At 36.3% G+C, this 12,796-nt stretch overlaps 1 protein-coding gene across 3 annotated transcripts in view; it reads left to right on the top strand.

Annotated features, from left to right (window-relative positions):
- The window catches only part of LOC127416656 (voltage-gated potassium channel subunit beta-1-like), a 152,899-nt gene that overhangs the window by 120,078 nt on the left and 20,025 nt on the right, over nucleotides 1-12,796 (top strand). For all 3 annotated transcript variants that reach the window (XM_051656103.1, XM_051656100.1, XM_051656102.1), the window contains one exon: nucleotides 3,548-3,585. In XM_051656103.1, the coding sequence (XP_051512063.1) occupies nucleotides 3,548-3,585 (38 nt within the window). The remainder of the gene's footprint in view (nucleotides 1-3,547; nucleotides 3,586-12,796) is intronic.

Genomic DNA, 12,796 nt, shown 5'->3' with positions numbered 1-12,796 from the left:
TTTTGTTTTTTTTTTAAAGTGTCTTGCACATGAGCGCCACAGTTCTTCGATCCTGTGTCAAATAAAAAAGAACTTTGACAAATCTCGAGACACCTGCATTCTGTTATAATCATTGCACTGTCTAGATTTTTTTTTTTTTTTTTTTTTAAATGCAATAATGCATTAAGTCTGAATGGGCCCCAAATCTTCAGACAGGCAGCAAAAATCTAGATTTTTTTTGGCATGTTCCAATTCAAATGTTTCATTTTTTTGTAGTCTGAAAAAAATTATTGCATACTATCCATTGTTTATAAAGCCAATCCAAACCACATCAAAATGAGGTTTAAAATCTGATTATAATCTTAAATTTTGGAAAGCTTCAGTCTAAACTGTCTGATCAGTTATGTTTATTTTTCCAGAAAGTAAATTTTTTTTTTTTTTTTTTTTTGTCATTTGAAACAGTGTATGTAACATATGAAGTTATTTATAGTGCATTTATTTATCTATATAGAGTATTTGGAGCAAATACAATTAAAAAAAAATTTTTTTTGTGAGACATTCAAGATGTAGTGAATTGTAAATGAGTGAATTTGAAATGGAAATCAAATCAGATTTGTGTGACTGAAAATTCAATTCAGGTAGAGCAAAAATTGCTTATTTTCAGCCACGACAGTCCAAATGACATGACTCAATGCTTTGCTTACCTAAACCCTCCTAGTGGGAAATGCAAAAAAGATGAAAGGTGGTTGCTGATGTCAGCAGCATTTTCTAGTAGAGGGTGAATAAATGTAGCACAGCTTTGCTTGACCTCACAGCAACACTGACTGAGTTTAAACTCCCTGTGCTTATACAGATCTCAATCCCTCATTAAAACTCAGTGGAGTGTAACAGTGTAAGTGAAGAGTGTAACAGCCATGGCGAACGGAACATTTCCCAACATCCTGATATTTCATAAGCAATGTTCCATAAATTTAGGGTCTTCTCCATTGTCAGACCACAGCAGCATTACATCTCTGAGTCAGACAGCATCTGCTACTGTATTTATAAGCTGAGCTGTTGGCTGAGCTTGTAACTTCTGTTCTGCTAGCTTGGATTTACAGCCCTTTGGTGTATTTTCTCTGAATTTGCTGCAGTTAGGAAAAGGTTGAGCTGTAGGTTCCCACTTTTGAAGCGCAATAGCACAATGCTGTCTACAAAGAGCGGATTCATAATTCAGTTGGGGTGTCAATTTTCGCCTGGTCACACAAATGTGCCATTTCCAAAAGTCACATTTTTAATCCATTTTGGGAGTAAATAATAAATACAAATTTACATTTTGAATAAAAATCTAGTTAAAATATAAATCCAATCAAAAGTAATAGTTAAATGTAAATATTAGATTATATTAGATTCACAATACTTGTGCTCTTGATGCCAACTGTTTAAACAGATTCAGTGTCTTTTTGCATTGGTTGACAAGTGTGCCACTAATTTGCCCATTACTTAAATGTATTTACATGTAATATTTACATTTAAGATTAGATTTTGGATGTAGATTCCAACATTTATCATTTTCATATTACATTTGTTATGAAGAAATTACATTTGAAACAGCACTGCATATTTTATGCTTCTTTGGCATATACAGGTGCATCTCAATAAATTAGAATGTCGTGGAAAAGTTCATTTATTTCAGTAATTCAACTCAAATTGTGAAACTCGTGTATTAAATAAATTCAATGCACACAGACTGAAGTAGTTTAAGTCTTTGGTTCTTTTAATTGTGATGATTTTGGCTCACATTTAACAAAAACCCACCAATTCACTATCTCAAAAAATTAGAATACATCACAAGACCAATAAAAAAAAAAAACATTTTTAGTGAATTGTTGGCCTTCTGGAAAGTATGTTCATGTACTGTATATGTACTCAATACTTGGTAGGGGCTTCTTTTGCTTTAATTACTGCCTCAATTCGGCGTGGCATGGAGGTGATCAGTTTGTGGCACTGCTGAGGTGGTATGGAAGCCCAGGTTTCTTTGACAGTGGCCTTCAGCTCATCTGCATTTTTTGGTCTCTCGTTTCTCATTTTCCTCTTGACAATACCCCATAGATTCTCTATGGGGTTCAGTTCTGGTGAGTTTGCTGGCCAGTCAAGCACACCAACACCATGGTCATTTAACCAACTTTTGGTGCTTTTGGCAGTGTGGGCAGGTGCCAAATCCTGCTGGAAAATGAAATCAGCATCTTTAAAAAGCTGGTCAGCAGAAGGAAGCATGAAGTGCTCCAAAATTTCTTGGTAAATGGGTGCAGTGACTTTGGTTTGCAAAAAACACAATCGACCAACACCAGCAGATGACATTGCACCCCAAATCATCACAGACTGTGGAAACTTAACACTGGACTTCAAGCAACTTGGGCTATGAGCTTCTCCACCCTTCCTCCAGACTCTAGGACCTCGGTTTCCAAATGAAATACAAAACTTGTTCTCATCTGAAAAGAGGACTTTGGAACACTGGGCAACAGTCCAGTTCTTCTTCTCCTTAGCCCAGGTAAGACGCCTCTGACGTTGTCTGTGGTTCAGGAGTGGCTTAACAAGAGGAATATGACAACTGTAGCCAAATTCCTTGACACGTCTGTGTGTGGTGGCTCTTGATGCCTTGACCCCAGCCTCAGTCCATTCCTTGTGAAGTTCACCCAAATTCTTGAATCGATTTTGCTTGACAATCCTCATAAGGCTGCGGTTCCCTAGGTTGGTTGTGCATCTTTTTCTTCCACAATTTTCCTTCCACTCAACTTTCTGTTAACATGCTTGGATACAGCACTCTGTGAACAGCCAGCTTCTTTGGCAATGAATGTTTGTGGCTTACCCTCCTTGTGAAGGGTGTCAATGATTGTCTTCTGGACAACTGTCAGATCAGCAGTCTTCCCCATGATTGTGTAGCCTAGTGAACCAAACTGAGAGACCATTTTGAAGGCTCAGGAAACCTTTGCAGGTGTTTTGAGTTGATTAGCTGATTGGCATGTCACCATATTCTAATTTTTTGAGATAGTGAATTGGTGGGTTTTTGTTAAATGTGAGCCAAAATCATCACAATTAAAAGAACCAAAGACTTAAACTACTTCAGTCTGTGTGCACTGAATTTATTTAATACACGAGTTTCACAATTTGAGTTGAATTACTGAAATAAATGAACTTTTCCACGACATTCTAATTTATTGAGATGCACCTGTACATGGCACAATTAGGAGGTTATTTGCTACACTCTTTATTTCACATTTGGCATTGTACATGTTCAGCACTGCAGTACATATGAAAATATTGAAGGTCAAAAAGAGTTTGGCTGCTTAATTGCACAGTTTATAAAACCTTGTAATGGACAGTCTGACAATTCTGTCCAGGGTTCCCTGGACTTTCTGCTCCTCAAGGCATTATGAATGATAATCAAACAGTCAATAACTGTCAGGAGTGCTTTTGCAAATAATATCACAATTAAATTATAGAACAGGAACAGAGGAGAATGTGACCCTTAAGAACTAAAGAATCCTTGGGTAAAAGCTTACCATTCTTGTCTTTTTTTCCTTTACAGGGACTTGGGTAACGTTTGGAGGCCAGATTTCAGATGAGGTAAGCGAGAATTGATCAGAATTTATCACTACCACTTTTCAGAAGTAATGAAATTATGAAACTGTAGTCAGAGCATAGTTAGAATAGTAGAGGAAGGGGAAGATGCTCTCCTTAAGAACAATGTACATTTACTTTTAAATTGTGTAACACATTTAGATATAAGTTTAGCACATACAGGATAGATAGAAACATTATTTAGTTGTCATAGCACAACATTTTACATTATGAAAAGGAGCCATCTTACTCCATTGCTTACTCCACTTACCTGGGGCAAGAAGCCCTCCTGGGTAAACTTGTCCCATCTGTCATCTGATTTTTATACAATGTAAAAAATACATCTGACATCATTCTTAATATATAAATATTAAATATATATAATTATTATTATAATTATTATTTTTTTTAATTTAAAGTTAAATACTAAATCAAATATCCCATGTAATATTTTTGTTTTCACAGTTGATAGACAAAAAAGATGATAGACAAAAAAGTTCCCATGAAACTCAATATGGCACAAGCTGATAGGTCTTTGACTTGTTATCTGTTAGCCAATCGGCTCGCTCACATGTGACATGTTAAGCTAATCGGCTCCCATGGAGTAAGCTGATTGGTCCTTTGTCTTGAAATTGGGTAGCCAATCAACTTGCGTATCTCTCTTTGTCTAAATACTATATATATATATATATATATATATATATATATATATATATATATATATATATATACAAGATCCTCAGATGGTTATTCAAAAATCAAATCTTGTTTACCTTACATTCTATCTTTTAGTCATTACCATCATATTCCTCCCAATGTATCCCATAACCATTTCTATCAGCATCTTCAAGGTTTATCAGAGCGTAATTGGCATTCAAAGCGTTATCAATGGTCCTATTGACCAATGCTTTAGCACATGGAATCACACAACAAATCAGTAATGCTATAACAAGTAAAATTACTCCTATAGGTATTAAAGCATTCAAAAACATTTTTTTTTCAACCATTTAACCATGTCAATAAGTCGTTGACATCATCTACACTTTCTCTCGCTGTCAAGTCCGCTGCTATCTTCGTCACGTTTTCTGGAATGAAAGTACAGCAACTCGTTCCCATGATAACACATACTCCTCCACTGGCAGCTGTTAACTGGTCAAGGACCAGTCTATTTTGTAGCCCTGTTAATCTTAGGCCTTTTAGTTCTTGGCGTACTGCGTCAATCGTTGTTTTTATTGAATTTATGAATGATATCAGTTCATATCTAGTAATTTCAACTTCTTGCTGTATTACTGCAACACCCACTTGTGGGAACAGTGCTCCAAAGAATTTCTCTGTTCCTGTCCATAATCTGTGTTCTCTCGGTGTGGTATTGGGTCTATTTAGACTATTTCTCCTTCTTCTGTTTGTTGTTTTCTCAATAGCTTGGACCACCATGGTGTGGTCACTTAATTCTAACATGGCACATCTACCTCTCCACAATTCCGGCAGAGCAGTGTACCTTTACCGCTGGTGTAGATGCACTATGCAGCATATGCGTACATACATAACAACTACCTTTCTTTCCTGTGTTTTTGGCTGTAAAGTTACCTAGTTTCCACCACAAATTGGTAGCATAGGTATGTGGTGCATCACCATCATCTATCCATGTCTCATTACCGCTAGATATACGAGCTTCGACTACTGTCATAAGACAGAGCGACATTACAAAGAACTTCATTCTTCATCCCTTCTAATTCTCAAGTTCCTGGTTAGGCACTGGCGCTGCATGTTCAGCTCCTCCAGTACTTTCACCGTTCGCTTTCGAAATAGTCAGGCTCTCCCCAGGTGCAGTGAAACTCCTACTGACTGTTAGCCAATCCGCCGCACTTCATCCATAGGACTGGCCCTTTTAACAGTCTTCAACAACAAAGATCCTCACCTCTCCTGAGATCTGACCGCGGTTTTTGTGAATTTATCATTCTACGACTAGTGACACATACCGCAGTTGTGTCATGGATGGATCCTGACCATCGTAGAGATACAAGGAGTTTAACTGGAATCGTTCGTTCTATGACTAGTGACACATACCGCTATTGTGTCACAGATGGATCCTGACCATCATAGAGATACAATCTTTTACTTGAATCGTTTTATAACAATTTTAATAGATAGCTCACAGACATGCAGATAAATTATAAAAAAGATCTCACCTGTCCGGAGGTACCCCACTTTCTGACACCAGGACTGTTAGTAAAATACGATTCGGATGCTTTATTCTACCTTCCTCGCAGTCACTCTTTGATCAGGAGATGAATTCACCGGTGGGAAGAAATACACGGACACGGAATTTCACAAGCAGTTCTTCGATTTATTAAAAGCAAGCAAGGGTTTTATAAGGTTCTTGTCACACAAGACTGGTTACACCCTTTACCTCTAACTTTCTCAGTCCTCCAAATATGGGGTTGTTTCCTCTCGCTTACAGAAGTACATTCTAATCAAGTACATTTTGTGAAGACAGTGCCGAAAACATACAAAACAGATAAGCAAGCATTGTTCCATCTGAGGCCTATTTCTCAAAATGACCATACTCAGTTTTACCTAATTTTTTAACATTTACTTGTTCATTGAACTGTTGTATATAAGCAATATCACACTCGCAATCGTGATATATGGCCCTATTCACACTATTGCTTGTGTGATATTGCTGAAATATATATATATATATATATATATATATATATATATATATATATATATAGATGTATATATATCCTTGTGCGACCCCACATCCACATGTGTGGACGTTGTATTTTGGCTTGGCTATACACAACGCATAATTTGAATGAATTAAAACCAGCTGAATACTGTTCGCAAGACTCTACACTGTCATTAAAAGTCAGCATGAAATGAAAATTCATCATATGTATTTTCTAAAGGCATGTTATTGATCTTATTGTGAATGATTCATCCATGCATATGTTTTATTGTTTTAATTTTTTTGACCCCATAATCTTTAATCAAAATGTAATAACTTGATCTTCCGGTGAAACAACAGACTTCTCTCTGGTTATGTATGCAGGATTTCTCCAATCATTTAGTCCACTTAAACCCTGCCCCTTTCTCATAAATACCACAACCTTGCGTAGAGTTGAACGAAGCGTCAATCGCATGTTGGTGACAAGGTGTTTTTTCGTCTGTTTTCCTTCAACTATCGTTCCTTAAAGCTACACTACGTAACTTTTTTTTTGTTGTTGTTAAAAAATAACTAAATGTTATTAATGAGAGAGTACAACAAAATCCATCTTCCAAACCATGTCTTTACCCAAATGCACTTTGATAAACCTAAAATAATCATTTAAATTTTAGAGCTGTCGGGACGGATTTTGCAGGAAATTGCATACATACGTCATTTGCCTGTGTGTATTGACGTCATATCCATACACAGAGAAAATAAGCTCCAGCTTCTGTAGAGCGTGTGTGGTGTGGGAGTAGCGTGAAGCTGAAAGTTTGTTGTTACAACGAACAAGAAAACTTTACCATGGATCATTCAAAACGGCAAACCTCCAGGGAGTCACAGGTTGTAGAAACAAAGAAACCACGAACAGAGCAGAGTCTACAAGCAAAAAGGGAAAGCGACAGAGTACGTAGTAAAACCCGAATCAACATCAACTTGGCTTTTCAGAGGTGGCGTCAAATCAGAGATCTGAAAGGATTTAAAAGTGACCCAGAGATGGCTTTTTTCTTACTCAACAGGTAAGATATGTTATTGAAATGGTTTATGTATAGTTGTGTAATCACACACACTCACGTCTGTGTGTGTGTAGTGAAATACAATAATTATACTATAATCGGTGCAGAACATTTCACTTGCTAGCACACGTGTGTATTTTTCTTTATAATGGCAATAATTTATATAAATAAATGCTTTAGTCCTAGGCTTGCCAAGGACATGTGAGTCTTGAAATTATGTTGACCACTGGTTGGTAACTATGACAATCTATAAATTAGTTACTACTGTGGTCTATTTGGCCAGAATATCCTGCAGTTATAAAAACTTTACAACGTTTGACCTTATCGTTATGTCTAATGTTAACGAATGTTGCCTAACTTTTGTAACGTAATTTATTTCAAAACATAAATGTTTCCAGTAAGTCAAAACAACAGCATAAGATATGGCACTTACATGCTTAGATGACATGTTTTCAGATATCTGTCTTTTCCTTTCTTTCGTTATTTATTTGTCCATTCGCTCTGATAAGATGTCCTTTATCCACGTGTACACCGATGCCTCGAACCACTTCATCTGCGCAGAAGAGAAGAGCCGAAGCACAACCAAAACAATGTTCTTCTGCAAGACACATGCAGTTTTATTTTTTAGGGGTCAAAAAGAGGGCCAAAAGTTGCATAGTGTAGCTTTAATCTAAACTTCCTTGGTTATGGGTCAGCTGGCTTGAATTTACATTTCGAATGAGGAGGAATAACGGCGAATTTGGGGTTGTGTTCGAGACATTTCATGCCTGAATTGGTGAGGTGATCACTAATGAATACAGTGCTTTGGATGCTTCTGGAGTTTATTTATATTTTTAATGCAGTTATCTTGGGATGCACAGCACGTGTAAGTGTTTTTTTTCCCCTTTATATTTAGTGTATTGTGATTCAAAACATTAAAATATGGTTGTCTTACATATGGTTAGCTACAGCCTCTTCTTAAGCAAAGACCGCGATGTGCTCGTGCGTTTATGTTGTCAGTTTGATCATAAATGTGTTGAGATTGCTGCTCAATTTCACCGATAACCGGCTCTGACTCGAGCAGCACGGTGGTTGGGGTGTGTCCATTGCAAACTCGCATTCAGATCTGTCTCTGTTCCGCTATGCAACGCCCATATTTTCACAATCCAATCAACAATCAATGGATAAACTCAAATCCCCAACCTACATTTTTTTCTTGTTCGATAAGCTCTTTCACTCGGAAATACGTCACAATACGGAAGTAAAGTCGGTCGCAACTTCCATTCCATGCCGACTCTAAGGATTAAACTTCTGCCGCACATCACGTGACACAACTGCATGACGTTGATATACAGGAAGCGCTGCTACTGGCGCAGCAACAACAAAAGTGCCTCTGATAGAAACCTCTAAGTTTTTTTATTGAAACCTGTTTAGTTGTAAAGAGTATCATCTCTAGTTTCGTTTGATCTGCAGTTTTAAAAAATCAGTTAATTTTTCGCACTTCAGCACGCTGATAAACATGATGTCCACATATGTTGAAATTAGGACTACATTCCCTCAAAAGTTGAAAAAGTTAGTTATTTTGAAAGTTAGATATTTTAGTATTCACATATGTGGACATACATTTTTATGAAAACTATTTGCTGTTTATTTTTGCTTGTTTATTAGGTCCTACTATCGAAAAGGGAAAAATGCACACGGCAGTCACGTAGGGGTCTCTGGAGGATATATATATATATATATACATATATATATACACTGGCGGCCAAAGGTTTGGAATAATGTACAGATTTTGCTCTTATGGAAATAAATTGGTACTTCTATTCACCAAAGTGTCATTCAACTGATCACAATGTATAGTCAGGACATTAATAACATGAAAAATTACTTTTACAATTTGAATAAAATCAAACTACTTCAAAGAGTTCTCATCAAAAAATCCTTCACGTGCAGCAATGACAGCTTTTCAGATCCTTGGCATTCTAGCTGTCAGTTTGTCCAGATACTCAGGTGACATTTCACCCCACGCTTCCTGTAGCACTTGCTATAGATGTGGCTGCACTTCTCACGCACCTTACAGTCTAGCTGATCCCACAAAAGCTCAATGGGGTTAAGATCCATAACACTCTTTTCCAATTATCTATTGTCCAATGTCTGTGTTTCTTTGCCCACTCTAACCTTTTCTTTTTGTTTTTCTGTTTCAAAAGTGGCTTTTTCTTTGCAATTCTTCCCACAAGGCCTGCATCCCTGAGCCTTCTCTTTGCTGTTGTACATGAAACTGGTGTTGAGCGTGTAGAATTCAATGAAGCTGTCAGCTGAGGACATGTGAGGCGTCTATATCTCAAACTAGAGACTCTTATGTACTTATCCTCTTGTTTAGTTGTACATCTGGCCTTCCACATCTCTTTCTGTCCTTGTTAGAGCCAGTTGTCCTTTGTTTTTGAAGACTGTAGTGTACACCTTTGTAAAAAATCTTCAGTTATTTTTTTGGCAATTTCAAGCATTGTATAGCTTTCATTCCTCAAAACAATGATTGACTGACGAGTTTCTAGAGAAAGCGGTTTCTTTTTTGCCATTTTTGACCTAATATTGACCTTAAGACAGGCCATTGTACTGCATACTGTGGCAACTCAAAAACAAACACAAAGACAATGTTAAGCTTAATTTAATGAACCAAGTAGCTTTCAACTGTGTTTGATATAATGGCAAGTGATTTTCTAGTACCAAATTAGCAATTTAGCATGATTACTCAAGGATAAGGTGTCGGAGTGATGGCTGCTGGAAATGGGGCCTGTCTAGATTTGATCAAAAATGACTTTTTTCAAATAGTGATGGTGCTGTTTTTTTACATCAGTAATGTCCTGACTATACTTCGTGATCAGTTGAATGCCACTTTGGTGAATTAAAGTACCAATTTCCTTCCGAAACAGCAAAATCTGAACATTATTCCAAACTTTTGGCCATCAGTGTATATATATATAGACTCCCATGTTTTTAATTGAAGGGATGTCATAATAACAATGCTATGAATTCAAATTTAATGATTCCACTCAATTAGCATATAGATTATAATGAATAATGATGTTTGAAATGGAAATCTAATGCATAGAATAAAAAAACAAAACAAAAAAAAAAACATAAATTGTAGATAATTATTAAATTAAATAATAACACCAGCAACAATGTGCCACTGGGGGCCTTCTGCCCAAATTCTGAGGGGGCATCTCACCCCAAAGGCTTACATCATCTTTTCATTTAAGAATAAAAACAGATTTTTTTTTCATACATTACTGTGTCCACAAATCCCCCATTAACAAATAGACAAAAAAAATTCTATAGCCAGCATAAAAGATTATCACAGATCACTGTTATCCAATGACACAAAATTAGATTAACCTCCAATGAACCTAAACATTTTTCATATGGAATCTCACAAAAGTCGATGTTCAAATGAAATGTCAAGATTAAGATGAGCTTAGCCAAATAATAAATGTGTTGAGATGATACTTAGTGTCATCTGTGGTCAAGAGATAAAGTTATGGTGGGGGGATATCTTCCCTCATCTTCCCCTACACTGGTTCCCAAACTGTTATGTCAGCCGAACCCCTATAATCTAAAATATGTACTTTAAGTATCCCCTGAGATCTCAAGTAAAGTTAACCTTTAAAAAGATTAAAATGACTTTCACAGCATACAGTATTTGCATGTTTTTTTCTTATTCTTATAACATTTAAAAGAGCATATATATATATATATATATATATATATATATATACTATATATATATATATATACTTTTTTTAATTAAATTCTGCATTGGCATTTATATCAAAATCTCAAAACCCTGTGCTTTCTTTATGAACCCCTGTTTGATAAACCCTGGAATAGTAGTAGCAAAAGTGACAAGAAAAGCCTGCAGATGGCAAATGCTCTGGTTTATACAAGTTCAGATGATGCAATAGACCCTGACATTTTGTTCTAGAAGTTGTGTAAAAAGTGCAAGTGCATGGACGCAGATGTTGTAGAGGGGACATTCAAATCAACCTAGAGGACAAACAAGACTCATTGGACAAGCAGGGATGATAATTTGTGTCTGAGGGCATGTAAGTTTATAAACAAAACCTGCTGTCCTTCTGCCTCAAAGGGTTAACATGTCCTCAACCTCTCTGTTCAAACAGCCCCTTCATTTCTGTTCTGATTGTGTGGAGAATGAAAGGCTGGAATTGTCACCCTGCCCTACATCATCATCATTCCCTTAGACATACACACACACACACACATACACACACACTCACACACACACACACACACACACATACATATACAGCTTTCACCTCCTCCCGACAGCAGAATGACTCAGCGTCCTGTCAGCTGACAATCTGACAGGACTCCCAGTGAAGAGTGACAAGGCAGTTTGCTTTTCTGCTGTCATAAGGGATTTATTTTCTCTAAGGCATTGGGGGATGTCAGAGGGCACTTTGCGTTAGCACTTTGTGTGAGTAACAGTCATAGAGTGTAAGAGTCTATGTAAGTAGTAGGTGGGTTAAACAAATGTGTTAAAAGGTTGTCGGTTTTCCTTCTGTCAATTGAACTAGAGTTGACTTATTAAAATTGAGGCTGCAGACTGTAAAAGCTGCTCTTCTCTCAGTTCTTCTTATACAGATGATTACACAGAGCTGTGGTTGAGCATCAGCACTTTTTTAAGTTAATATGTAATCATGTTTGAGATTTTTTTTTAACACATAAAAAAAAAAAAATCCACAGTGGAAAGGGATTTAATTTGAGGTGGGCATAGGCAAACCAGAAGCCGGCCCCAAACCATGAACCTACCATTTCTAAAATGATAGTTAATTTAATATATTTCAAATATGATTTCATATGTTCATATGTAGGTATTCAATACAAATTAAGCTCAATCGATAGATTGATAGAAGACACAAAAATGTATTCTGACTTTGATAAAATTTGATAAAATCACAACCTTTTCTATGTAAAGTTTTACTCTGTAATTTTACAACTTTGTTTGCCATGATGATGTAATGTCAATAAACCCAAAAAACCTAAAATGACTGTAAACATTATGATTAAAACAACTTTAAAGCTCAAATTATACACAAGTTTTAACAGAATAAATAATGTAAGTGCTTTAAAAAAAATGTAAGCTTCACATTTCTGCCTTAAACCATCCAAAAATTGGCTCCATTCACTTCCATTGCTGATTATTTTTGCTTGTTTATTAGGTCCTACTATCGAAAAGGGAAAAATGCACATGGCAGTCACGTAGGGGTCTCAGGAGAATATATATATATATATATATATATATATATATATATATATATATATATATATATGTAACCTTGATTTTTTGTTTGAAGTGAGTGTTTCTTGGCCAAAATAAAATCCAATGTGGATTAGACTTTATGTGAAAGTCAAAAATCTGGTAGTCTTATACAGCTGGAACCTAAGAGAGAATGTGGAACGCTCAAAGTGGAGTAAGATTGAATAAGCC

Source organism: Myxocyprinus asiaticus, chromosome 26 (genome assembly GCF_019703515.2).
Source record: "Myxocyprinus asiaticus isolate MX2 ecotype Aquarium Trade chromosome 26, UBuf_Myxa_2, whole genome shotgun sequence".
In the NCBI taxonomy this organism is placed as follows: Eukaryota; Metazoa; Chordata; class Actinopteri; order Cypriniformes; family Catostomidae; genus Myxocyprinus; species Myxocyprinus asiaticus.
This window is presented reverse-complemented; position numbering and strand designations above follow the sequence as displayed.